Raw genomic sequence first — 13,250 nt, forward strand, 5'->3', positions numbered from 1 at the left:
CAGCTTCCTCAAAGCCATGTATAATTAGGATCAGTCCGTTTTACATTTTATGTTGAGGTTCTTTCCTCTGCAACATCTTTTGGGTTGCCACAAGCTGACTACACTTAGAAATGGGTATTTGGTCACATATGGAATGATGATATTACCTGAATAACAACAATGTAGAAATGTACTGATGGTGCAGCTTAATGGACAATAGCTGCAGTAATGATCATATATATACATTTCAGTTACCACTATTCTTGGTGTTGCTTGGCTGTATTGGTTTCATTTGTCAAACTCATCCACAAAAAACTAGTGTTAAGGACTGATTTTGGCTGGTATTTGATTTGTGCTTATGCTCTGTTTTAACCATTTTGTGCTTAGTATCGTTTTAACCAATGAAGCCACCACCATTTGTTGCGTGCATTTTTTGTTTAATTTGGATATCTGTAGAGGCTAATCCATGAAATAAAATATCTACAATATGGAAACTCAGTGAATTTAAGTCAGGAAATGTATTTGATGTCTCCTGAAATATTAAAAGACAAAACATATTACGAAGTCTCTAATAGTAAAATTGTTGGTAGAACATTATCCACACATCAAGACACTCATGTTCTGTGATATCATACAGTCCAAAGTTTTCTTTAAACAAAGACCCAAGTGAGCCAGAGATCAATCCATTGTTTACATCTGCCAAAACTGCCACACATAGGAGGAGCTTGCCAAGAAAGCATATTTTCAAGCAAATTATGTTTCTTCAAGAATACTTACCCAATCACATTAAGTTAGGAATATTAGCCTGCTACCTTGCAAATCCAGCTGTAGTAAAAAATGAACAAAGTAATATCCGTTCTAGTTTTTTTGATAGACAAAGGGCAGAAACTCTTGCCCATTACCTCCCCTGATACCACCAGGCATTACCAGTTATTAGCTGGGCGAGACACTAATGCAGATGTTCGCATGGCAGGGTATTTGGGAGGATTTTTAAGTAATGTGATTGGGTAAGAATTCTCAGACAAACATAATTTACTTTAAAATATGTTTTCTCCTTCGAATACGTTCCCCAATCACATTACGTCAGGAGAATAAATAATTGGAGAAGAGGATGCTCAGCATCCGACCTCTACCTCAGGTATCCTTCTGGGGATGAGTAATTGGATTTACCATATGAAAGATAACCCATTCTCCTAATGACACAAGCAACACAGCCTGCAATCCTTTGATCTGGGACTCTTATATGGTTGAGAAGATAAAGTTGAAATCTTTTCGCCTACAAAAATTTTCACTGGTGAATCCAGAGAAGCTAACAGGCTGTTGTTGTTGTTATAGGGTTTAACACCATTTTTCAGCACAAGATAGGTTATACACAGTAGCCAGTATTAATGGTTGAGGAAGAACCCAGAAAAATACCAGAAAGAACCACTGACCCACGAGAAGCTACCAGCAATCTTTCTCACATACAAACATTGGCCGAGCCCGAGATTCGAACCCACACAGACAGAGGTGAGATGGCAGTGATCCATAACAGTGAGCGCTTTAGACCACTTGGCCACTTGAGGCACTCTAACAGGCTGTGTTGACTGATCTTGTGGCTCTCTGTACTGGTGCCACCAGCCCTTCTGAGGTACTTGGATCGAATCTTCCTGAATGTATTATCATTAGGAAAAGTAGATCGGTGATACAGGGCTTCTCACCACAAAGAGGGGCTATGAGAATCATCTTGCCATTCAGAGCCCATAACTTTAGCACTGTATGAGGAGTGGCAGAGTCCCAGAACCATTCCCAAATGGCTGACAGTGCATCCCATGACCCAAGCTGTTGTTATCTGGAACTGGAGAGACGAAGGTGGTTAGCTTTTGATGCCACCTCATCACCAAAAGATCGCTCATTGGATGCCCTTGAAGTGCATATATCCGAGTGACAACCAACTGATAGAGGGGCCATTCTGTGTGAAAGACATGACCACCTCTGGACTGATTTTCAGCCAAACCAGAAGGTGTCAGACTTTTATGTAGATATGGCGGTTGTTGCACCCCCATAGAAAATGCAAGACAGAACACACTGGACGAGTGGTTTGGATCCTCCCTATCTGAGGAGATAGGTCCCCACCACAGAGTTATCGGACCGAAAGAGGACCATTATCTCCCCTGGTGCAATCTTTACAGAAATGAAAGGCACTGATGACCTTTTATTTCTAAGATGTTGATGCATAGAGGCCATTTCCCAGGTGTCACTGACTAATTAAGGTCAGCAACAGCTGGGCACTCCCACTGTGTACACTGGTGGCGGTAATTTATGTTATTCTGCCTGGGGTTCTTCAGCAATAAAACAAGGTGCCAATGTGCTGGCAAGGCCTGCATAAAGAGACTACCAAGCGGGATCAAGAACTCTCCTGATGAAATCCAAGTCCTGTTGGAAATAGGCTCAATGAGTTCAATGATTCTGGTATTATAAATCCTGCCTCAGAGTAGGGTGGAACTTACGTGTTTATGTAGGTACACTGCGCTACCCAGATGATGCAGTCTGAGTGGCAGCCAAGGGCCGAAGGGAAGAATGGTTGTGGCCGAAGGGAAGAATGGTGATTTGATAATGGTGTGATGGTAAGCAGAATGGGTAAACTAAAAGTATGCATCTGTCATATCAAGACTGACAACATACTTGCCCCATCTGACAGATGCAGAATGGCCTTGCCATTTCCATCATGAATAGGGTGAGGAGATTCCAGTCCATGATGAGCCTCCACCTGCTGTTTGCATTCCAAAAAGCAACAGCCCTAAATAAAATGCTGGGGAATGTGGCCTTAGCACTAGCTCCCGTGCCTATAGTGATCGCATCCTCTGTTGTCGAAAGCCATCCATCTCCTGATCTGATGGTGTATTTGTGAAGAGGGGCGAGACAATTGTTGATCAGTGAAACCCACCCGACCCCCAACACCCCGTCTGAAGGAACAGGGAGGTTCAGTGAATTCAGAATCTGTTTCATGCCACCACTGTACCATTGCATCATAGGGATTGATGTGGGTGCACATGTGCCCAAGGAGATCTCCTGACTCGAGGCCGCTAATATATGATAAGGTAGGTGCAGCATGGATAGCCCACATGCGACATGTTGTCATGAAAAGAGACTAGCAGGACATTATCCATGGTATGATAAGCAGCCCTGGTCAAATATCCTAACAAACCTGGCCGTTGCCTCCCAAGCGTGGGTGTTCGGTAAGTCTATCTTATTCCTCAACTAGGTCTACTAGTTCTTTCAGACAGCTGCAAGGGTGGGGGCATTCAGAAGCAGCCAACACTTGAAAAAAAAAAAGCTGACTTCAGTCCATTCCATGGTGAATTTGATTGTGTTATGAGGCCTATCTGGGTCTACTTGCATCACTAGAAGAGACATACCAAGTGGTATGAAGAGTCAATTCCATTTTGAGTAAAAGATGAGTTTGTTGGTGACTCATCACCCTCACTGGTGCAGGGTCCTCATCCAGCTTGAAGCATAAGTCATGCCGGGTGGCCTTGATGGCTCTGCTCGGTCAGATCTGTCCAAGACACAAGCTCCCCTTTGAAATTAAGCCTAAAGTAATCTAATATCTGGCATAACCATAACTTCTGGCCTTTCCAGACCTGCCGGCACTGTGCATGTGCATGTCATGTGTGAAATAAACATTCTGCCTGAATTGACACAAGAGAGAAAACAAAGCATAAATTAGCAAATTAGTATGGGACTAACTAGATAATAGTATAAATTATCTAACTTGGCAGCACAGACTGCCTCTGACTACAAATTTAAAAATGATGTATATCAGAAACAATGTATACATAACAGAACAAAGCAGGAGTCATGGTGGACTAACATGCTTTGAAATTGCATACAGATCATTTAAATATTCTGCAGAGACAACACAAAAGAAACACAACTAAGCAGAAACTATGATGAAGTTAATAAGTCGCTAAAACAAAACACTGTCCTAACCACACATTATAAATGCTGCATAACAGAAACAATGTATACATAATATAAACAAAACAGGAGTCATGGTAGATTTTCATGCTCTGATGACAGAACGTTTAATTGTTATTTTGCTGAAACAACACAAGAAACATAAAGCAGAAACTAGTCATGTGTTGAAATTACTAGGTCGCTAAAAACAGTCATAACAGATCAGCGAAGTGTCATATGTGAAACCTATGGTCCTGTTTTAAACTTATCCTGCATGCTTAGCTAATAATTAAATTCGATCAAACCAGCATGAAATATGAATAGACTAAGCATAATTATCAAGCAGCACTAGAAAATTTCACTATTAAGAGATCCATACAGACCATGTAAGTTGAAAAAGCCAAATGTACTCTAACTTGTAATAACCCTGCTTAAGGTCAACGTTAGAGTGGGGGGATAGTGGTTGTACAAGACAAAGTCCTGACAAGTGACAAATCTCTCAAAATATTGGCAGGAATTGTAAAATAAAGCATACAACCTGCAGATCAATAAATCCGCACCATAAATGCAAAATGAACGTTGGATGGGTCCATAGGAACACAAAAAAGAGCTGGATTGTAAGAGGCTATTGCAATTCATGTGCCTCAGCACACAGTGAAGCTAAAAACTGGTAAAAACCTGGTGATATCAAGAGGAGGAAATGGGCAAGAGTTACTGCCTTTAGTCTATCTAGAAAACAGACAAGATAAGATGTTTTTCATCTTTTAGTAGGGCTGGATTCACGAGGAAGCAAGCTAACAAAATGTGATTGGGGAACATATTCAAAGGAGAAATTCAAGTCTGTAGGAAGCTCTCTGTAGAAGATGATAGTATATGTTAGGAAAATAACTGTTTCCAGGTTTCACTATATTTCATGTCTCTATGCATATCTGATTCATCAGCATTTTGTGACCAATATTTGAATGCCAGGATACTGTCAAAGTAGGCCTTATTCTTTTACAAGGGGTTTTAGAACTAAAGTTGTTTATACATTTTTATTTATTTTATAAAACATGACCTTATTTGATGGGGGTGGGGGCCTAATTTGAATAAATCTGAAATGCCTTCAAGGTAACATGCTGTCATATTTTAATGCAGATCAGTGTCATTTCTACATAATGAAAACCCACTACACAAGAATGCTGGCTATCAAATTTCATCAAGGTTTGTTCTGTGGATTTTGTTATTTTAAGATTTTTGCAAGTAATAACACCATACTTGATAGCAGATCAACACCAATTATACAAACAAACAGGATGTTTTCTGTCGTATTCTATCCATCCATTTTTTAGAATTCATTTAAAGGATTTTCTAGCTTTAGTAATGTCAACTACAGCTGATAGCAAATCACCATTGTTTGAAAACAGTTGAAAGCCCTTCATGCAAAAACAAGGATTGTTTAAAGGTTCTTTGATTTTTGTTGCAATGCTGGACATATCTTTGGTAGATTGCCAACATCTGTACGAATCTTAAAGGCCTTCATGCCAGGATGCTTTCTGCCAAGTTTAGATGAAATTGGTCAGATGGTTTTGGGAAGAAGTTGAAATATTAACTGTTGCATAATAGATGAACTTTCAAACTGTACCGACTTGGCTTTATGATCAGTGGATCTAAAAAGCATATTATGACAGTACCAGCACTTCTTGTTGGTATGTCAATTATATCTTGTTGGTATGTCAATTATATCTTGTTGGTATGTCAATTATATCTTGTTTTGATTTATGTCAACATGCTTTATCACCGAGATATGCAATAATAAAATAATGACTGACTTTGCAAACAACTCACAGTTCCAAAGAAGACAATGCCCACCAAGTCCTTGTCGCTGCTAATGATCTTGTTCTGAAGGGTTGTTTTGGCAACCTACAATTAAATAAAGATATTATAAACAAAGAAAGTAATTAATAAATTCTTTGATGTTATAGGCCTTAACATACATCATGAGGAAAATATTCACTTACATTTCATAAGAAATGAAAGCTCTTGTAACCAATCAAGTTATGCTGGTGATAAAAAAAAAAATTATACTTCATTTTTGATCAATCAAGTTAACCTGCATAATTGAATTACTTCATAATACATCATTATGATAAAATACACTCATTCAAAGTTAAATATTATGTTCCCATTACTGGCAGCCAGTCATTTGGCTACAACATTTAGTGATGGCTACCATTGCTTTTGGATCCCATAAAATCAACAGGCATCTTATCTCAAATGTAAGCCATGTGCAAAGCTTGATCAAGGTATTTGGTATACAAACTGAGTTATTGTGTAGCAAGTTTTCCTTCTTTCAGTCCATCCAACCTTGACCTTGGAACTTTTCATCACAAAATCAACATTTTTCTTCCCTGCTCAAAATGCAAGCTACTTCCAAGTTGGCTAAAACGTAGATGGTGGAAAATTCATGTCATTTTGTAGAAACAAAATAAGGAAGAGGGGGTCAGATGGACAGACTGATGTCTTCTTTTTTTTGTTTAATGCAATATTTCAGCACATAAGCTATACATGGCAACCAGTAAATCTGAAGAACCATGATCTGTGGGAAGCTTTTGACGAGCTTTCTTGTACACCTATGGGCAATATCATAATATGATATGCTCTGCCTTGTGGTCATCACACAAAAACTGTATTTATACTGACAAAAGTCTACTATCAAATTCATGGTGAAAATAATATCAACATCTAGGCAAAATTAAACCTCAATATATCAACACACTTTGTAGAAAATAATGCCTGATGAACAGTGGAACTGAGTGTGTGTGATTTGGATTTTTAATGTAGCTTGAGCAATTTTTCAGCCATATCGCTATGATGTCTGCAGTGTGGCAGTTTATAGTGATGCCTTGCACTGGGGCATCATGCCACTAACATGTAGCATGATGTCCCACCCAGTCACATTATCCTGACACCAGGCCAACCAGTCCTAACACTAACCTAATAATACTGAGAACCTAGCAAGGTAGCTGCTAGTATCATTTTTATGTCTTTGGTTGTTGTTGTTGTAGCGTTTAACGCCATTTTTCAACACACAATAGGCTATACATGGCAGCCAGTATTAATGGTGGAGAAAGAACCCGGAAAGAACCACCGACCCACAAGAAGCTACTGGCAAGCTTTCTCACATACCCACATTGGCTGAATCAGAGACTTGAACCCACACAGACAGAGGTGAGATGGCAATGATCTGTAAGTTGAGAGCGCTTTAGACCACTCAGCCACTCTAGGCCCCTTTGTCTTTGGTATGACTTGGTCAGGGTTCAAACCCACAAACTCCCGCATCCAAGCAGATGCTCTAACCACTAAGTCACAAGAGCGGTCAACAGTGGAACTGATGAATGTGATATAATGACTTGCCATTATAACCCCGCAATTCATATGTAGTAGGTGGTGGTGACCAAAAAACCATTTATAAATGACCTTATTCTACATACCTTGACACAGAGTTGAAACAAGCATTCCTCTTCACCTGTCTCATCTGTCTCGTCAAACATAGACTTGGAACAATCAATCAGAAGGATAAGTCCATCACGAGTCCCCCAACGAATCTGGAATATAAAACTGACGTGTCAGAAGAGAACTAAGAGCTGGTCACACCATTTGAGAATAAACTAAATAGTGACCTAGTTTCTGAGTAATGGTATGAACTTTTTAATATGCATCCATATATTATCTTTTTATGAGTCAAATGATAATTGTGTCACAGAAAATGAAAAAAAAATAAAAAATAAAAAATAAATGCAACACTTTATGCTAATGGAGACTGACTCTTGATACATATTACAATTAACTCCAGCCGGCAAACTGCAGCAGCAATGACAAAATTAATTTCCCATAACAATAATAAGTGCCCAAGTTTCATGAAAATATGCACACCATTACTGCATTTATAATGTTCTTAAATACTTTATAAGAAGACACCAACACCAGATCAGGGCCTCTGCTAGGCTTCACATTTATCACCAAATGCGAAAGAATTCTGATAGTAGCGTTACTTTTTTTACTGACTGGCAAAAGTTGCTGGCAATTTATTTATATAATTTTTAATTTTCTCATTGATATAAGCGACTCTGGCCACTTAATACCTGTTTTCACTATCTGCAGCAGTTAGTGGATCATGTTGGTAGATGATGAATAAGACTTTATTCGAACATGATTGCAGCTAACTGCAAGCTGTTAGTTGGTTTTGAGAAGAATTAAATGTTATTAGTAGGAAATAAGGAATAACCAGGGGATATACTCTATTGTTCACCAGGTTGGCAAAAAGATTCAGTGTCATTTGCACATGTTGTTAATTTATGTATATTGCAAACTGTGTGAGATGCACTCAGGACTGCTCAGTGTTTTAGGGATTATTTACTTAGATAACATGCTTTTGTGGTCGGAACTTAACTGAGTAACACAGGATGCTGCTACAAGAATGCCAGTTGTCAACTGTAAACGGCCTGTGTCACTTATATTAATGAGAAATTAAAAATTTACTTTATAAAACAAGTCTGTATCAAGCACAAATATGGCTAATCTAGTTCTGAAAAACAAAGATTTATATCCAGCTGCATCTGAGGCAGCTACCAGGTTACTTGTTGCCCCTATTTTTATTGATGGGCCCAGTGTTGAGAATTTTGATTTCAGGAAGGCATTTAAGAAATTGTCTGGGGAAATAATGAGGCAGATATTGATGAAGCATCAGTGACATTGTTCATAAAGACTAAGCAGCATTTAGTATTATCAGTTATAAAGAAATATTCTGATTCATTCTTGCTTTACAGATTATATACATTGAATTTCACATGTATCTAATGGTATTGTTATATTTATTAATTATTCTTGTTCTTTGAAATGTAACAAAAACATGTAAAAACTGTTTTTTATTGTCATGTTTATAAAGATTAAAAATAGGGCCAATATAATATTACACATATATTTTAAGTGTCTGCATCATAGCATAATATGGCTCCTTTGGCTGAAAAGTGGCTCCAACATTTTAAATATGGCGAATTTCATGGCACAAAGAAAAATATTTCCATGGGAGGCCCTGAAGATGACAAAGATGGAAAAAATTATAGCAACACTCATTTTCTCCAAAGAAAGTTGTGACAATAAATAACATTTCCAAATATTCCCACACTATTTGAAATGAAAATAAATTACCACACATATCAAGGAAAGTTGACTTTTAAGAAATCACATACCAGGGATCGTCCTGGGCTTCGCCAATGTCGCAAATTGTGATATTTTTTCCTTATTGGCGACAAAAATATCCCATCTGGCGATTTTTTTGGCGACATACTTTTTGGCTATTTAATTTGTACATACAATCATGGATTTGGACTGGATAAATTAAAAGGGAGAACGAAAGGAAGCCACAAACTTGACTAAGCAATGCATTGGAATCAATCTGTTACACAAACGATCCTTTGTTCTTATTGACAACCCCATCTTTACAGTGCATTGTTACATCATAATCTGCTTATGCTGACATCTGGGCTGAGTACTGTATGCTGCGATACAGTCAATCATGCTACCGCACTACACCTACAATTGACCGACTTCTGAAGATGCGAATAGAACAGATACAATTAATTGTATGGCTAATCCTTCTGTTTTTTTTATATATATACCAATACAATAGTTTTGCTGAACCTTCATAGAAAACTGATAACCTTTGAAGTACTGACTACTGTGTATAAATACAAAGCAAATAGAAAAAATCTCAATCACAATTATATCTGTCGCCAGTGCATCATTTTACTCATTGATCTTTTACTTTTGCCATCAGTCCCGTGTTACAGCTGCAGAGACTTAAACTCCGCAACAATAGCAAAAAATTAATAATAATTATTTATTTCTCAAAATACAGGAGTGAAAGAATCCCTAAATTGGGTGTGAATTTATGCTTATATATACGGTCCAATATTGCCAGGTGTTGACTCGTGTAAGTTTCATTCATGGGAATGGAGATCCTATTTTTCTTGTCAAGAAAATTTATACAGCATTCAGTGATCATTCTTGGGATTTAGGAAGCAATTCGCTACAAGCTTTGTGAAGCTAGCCATAAAAGGTGGGGGGGGGGGGCTGCTGAGAGACTACTGGTGTCACCTGTCAGCACTGTGGACTGTGAACGTGGATTCAGTAAGATGAACCTCATAAAAACTGACATCAGAAATAAACTCTGCATCTCATCTCTCGAGAATTTAATGAGAATCAGCATGTACAGATGTGAAAAATTAGACTTTGAAACTGCATTCAACAAGTGGGCAGCCCTAAAATCGCGACGGATCTTCATGTAACACTTTGTAACATTTTGTTAATGCTTGTTGTAATTAAAGTATTAACTAACCCATCTTTTGTAATTTTCATTGCCTGTTACATTAATAGACTAAATTAACACTTGGAAAAATGTACACTACTTGTTTTGGCGACACTTTTTGAAAATTGGCGACAAAATATTGAGGTTGGCGATTTTTTTGGCGACAGCTTTTTAAAAGCCAGGACCATCCCTGCATACTCTATTCAAAAATCAGTCAAAAAACCAGCCCTGTATTTATATGTTGGACGGTTTGGGATCTGTTCTCACCTATTCCTAAAATTGCAATTATCCACAACACACAAGTACATGTATTGATTGTTTTCAGATAGTGGTATTTCGCAAGCCTACCAAGTTTTTATCTGTTCAGAGGATTTTTTGGTAAATGTACAACATATTGTCATATCAAATATAATGCTTGACATGTGGAATAACACAACCCTACATCTTGTCACCATATCAAATTATCAGGCAGATAATTGGCAGTACCAACAATACTATGGAACCAAAGAGAATTGACTTTGCTCACTCAAAGGCTTCTTCAAGTGACCAAATAAAAAAAAGCCATGAAAGATACAGGTATCTAAAAACGATTGATAAGAACACTCTTATGTTGTGAGTGATTATTGAGTTTTATGTATGGACAAGATCAGATATCACACCACCCAACACACCGATGCATGCTTTCTGAGCCAATTTATTGGACTATGCCAAAAATTCCACTGGCACTAGAGAGATATCTAAGAAATACAGGCCTGATAATGAGCTTATTAAAGATCTTGTGCAAATGCCATTAGTTTCAGTTAAGCAAATACCATGGTTTCTTAAGTGAGACAAATGGGGATTTTCCATAACATTACCTGAGGATCAAACTCCATTTCTTCTTCATTTTCTTCATCTTCATACTGTCCATATCCAAAGTCAAACCCAGCCATCATCTGAAATGCACATAACAGTTTAACATCTAGTAAAGAGTAACAATGTTAATACAGTTCTCAAAAGGTGTGTTGATCATTTTTCACTCCTATCTATGGATTTGTCTCTAATATACACCTGATCACAACACAAAGACTTTCTCAGTCACATCCTTTACCGTAAACAATAAATATCAGTAACACCAACATTAAATTCACAGTCAGTATGAAAACTAGGTGTTACTCTGGACAGTACTCTCATGTTGCACCAACATGTCATGAACATATGCAAGACTGCCAGAGATCTCGGAAACGCTTAATTACGCGTATTTGGACGCCAGTGTTTGATCTGGGATGCAGAAAATCACTGAGGCGAGAGTCCTCCGTATGCATGTAATAGGTGTGCGGCAAAATTCAAAGACTTGCCAGTCCTGCTTCAGCCACCTGCTTTGTGGGAAAATGTGTTGATCAATTAGTTGTGCTGATATTTACAATGGCAGAATTCAGTGACTGAAAGACCCCTTGATGTTACATACATGTTGCCATTATAAGAGTACATCGAAACGAACACTATGCAATAGCTGGGTGGCAACTTCAAAGGCTTTGACTGGCGGCCAGATGCAAAAATGTACCGATATTTACAGTGATTGAATTCAGAGTCAGAAAGACCCAGAGATGTACATGTGGTCATTTATAAATGTACATCAAATAAACAACTTTAGCTTTCGTTATTGTGTTCATTTCCGAATGTATCGGAATAAGTAGTGCACGAGATACAAGACATGTTGAGACTTAGACAAAATGCCATTCGTAAATTTGGATAAGTATTTTGGGGTTAAATGGCAAACTTACGAAGATTGTAACAAGATTAAGAAGAGTGCTAAAGCTGCTAGAATTGATAGTTCAGATAGGACAGTAGCTAAATGTAAGAAAGTGTATGATGCCAAGCTTAGAGTTTGGAGCAAGTCGTTACTTGGATTGACAAATATTTGGTATCACTCTGATGGACAAACAAAAGCTATTTAGGAGGTACAATGACTGACCATACTTTTTTTAAAATGCCCCTCGCCTTAGCCCGGTTAGTTCTAGTGTTGTAGCGAAATACATTCATCAAGACATCAGTAGCTAGGCCTAGTTTTGATATCAATTACGTTGACAAACAAACTCTTGCCCATTCACAAGCACATGTTTTGACAGCTGCTTAACCAATAACCCCTTTCCGAGTAAGGTAACAAGTATCGATTTCCTGCATGATATCCTTTGATGATAAAACATACAAACTGGTACATCCTAGACTTAGCTATGTCTGCCATTATTTCATGTTAGGCTTACTGGTTCACTTACAGTTTCAAAGTAATTTTATGACAAAATAGTTTACAAGAGGCATTTAATATATATCCAGATCACTGATTCTGAACCTAAACCACAAATCACTATTTACACACTATTGTTAATGTTTTGAAACACAAGTCTGTATGTTTTTATCATCAAAGGAGATCATGTGGAAATGGGGCAGTGATAGTTGCTACCTTACTCGGGAAAGGGTTAATGGTCAACCAGCTATCAAAACACGTGCTTGTGAATGGGCAAGAGTTTACTTGTCAATGTAACTGATATCAAAACTAGGCCTAGCTACTGATGTCTTGATGCAAACATTTCACTACAACACTAAAACTAACCAGGCGAAGGCAAAGGTGCATCTCAGAATGTATGGCCAGTCAATGTACCTCTTAAAAAATCACAGGGCTAAGTCGTTTTCGCTTTACTAACAGAAGAAGGCGAAGTTTACATTTCTTAGGTGACTTAGTCGCCCACTTCACCTGGTAGCTTGACCCCTGGCCCTCCCAAAAAACTATGAAAATTAGAAGAACTATTGGTTGCTATTGAGTTTAATTTCTACATTCTTTATAGGCAGCTCTTGTTTGTCCATCAGTGAGACTGAATTTCATCAATCCAAGTAAGGACTTATTACAAACACTAAGCTAGGCATCACTCACTTTCTTACACTTAGCTACTCTCCTATCAGAACTATCAATTCTAGAAACTTTAGCACTCTTCTGAATCTCATTAAG

At 37.9% G+C, this 13,250-nt stretch overlaps 1 protein-coding gene across 1 annotated transcript in view; it reads right to left on the reverse strand.

The window, feature by feature from the left end:
• Positions 1–13,250, reverse strand: part of LOC149785682 (DNA repair protein Ku70-like) — an 87,965-nt gene that overhangs the window by 72,649 nt on the left and 2,066 nt on the right. Inside the window, exons 2-4 of the mRNA XM_089979519.1 lie at positions 11,125–11,202; positions 7,392–7,505; positions 5,746–5,820 (exon numbers count right to left, since the gene is read on the reverse strand). Of these exons, the coding sequence (XP_089835645.1) occupies positions 5,746–5,820; positions 7,392–7,505; positions 11,125–11,202 (267 nt within the window). The remainder of the gene's footprint in view (positions 1–5,745; positions 5,821–7,391; positions 7,506–11,124; positions 11,203–13,250) is intronic.

The sequence above is a fragment of the Sinohyriopsis cumingii genome, chromosome 13 (genome assembly GCF_028554795.1).
Source record: "Sinohyriopsis cumingii isolate HCF-2022 chromosome 13, ASM2855479v2, whole genome shotgun sequence".
NCBI lineage: Eukaryota > Metazoa > Mollusca > Bivalvia > Unionida > Unionidae > Sinohyriopsis > Sinohyriopsis cumingii.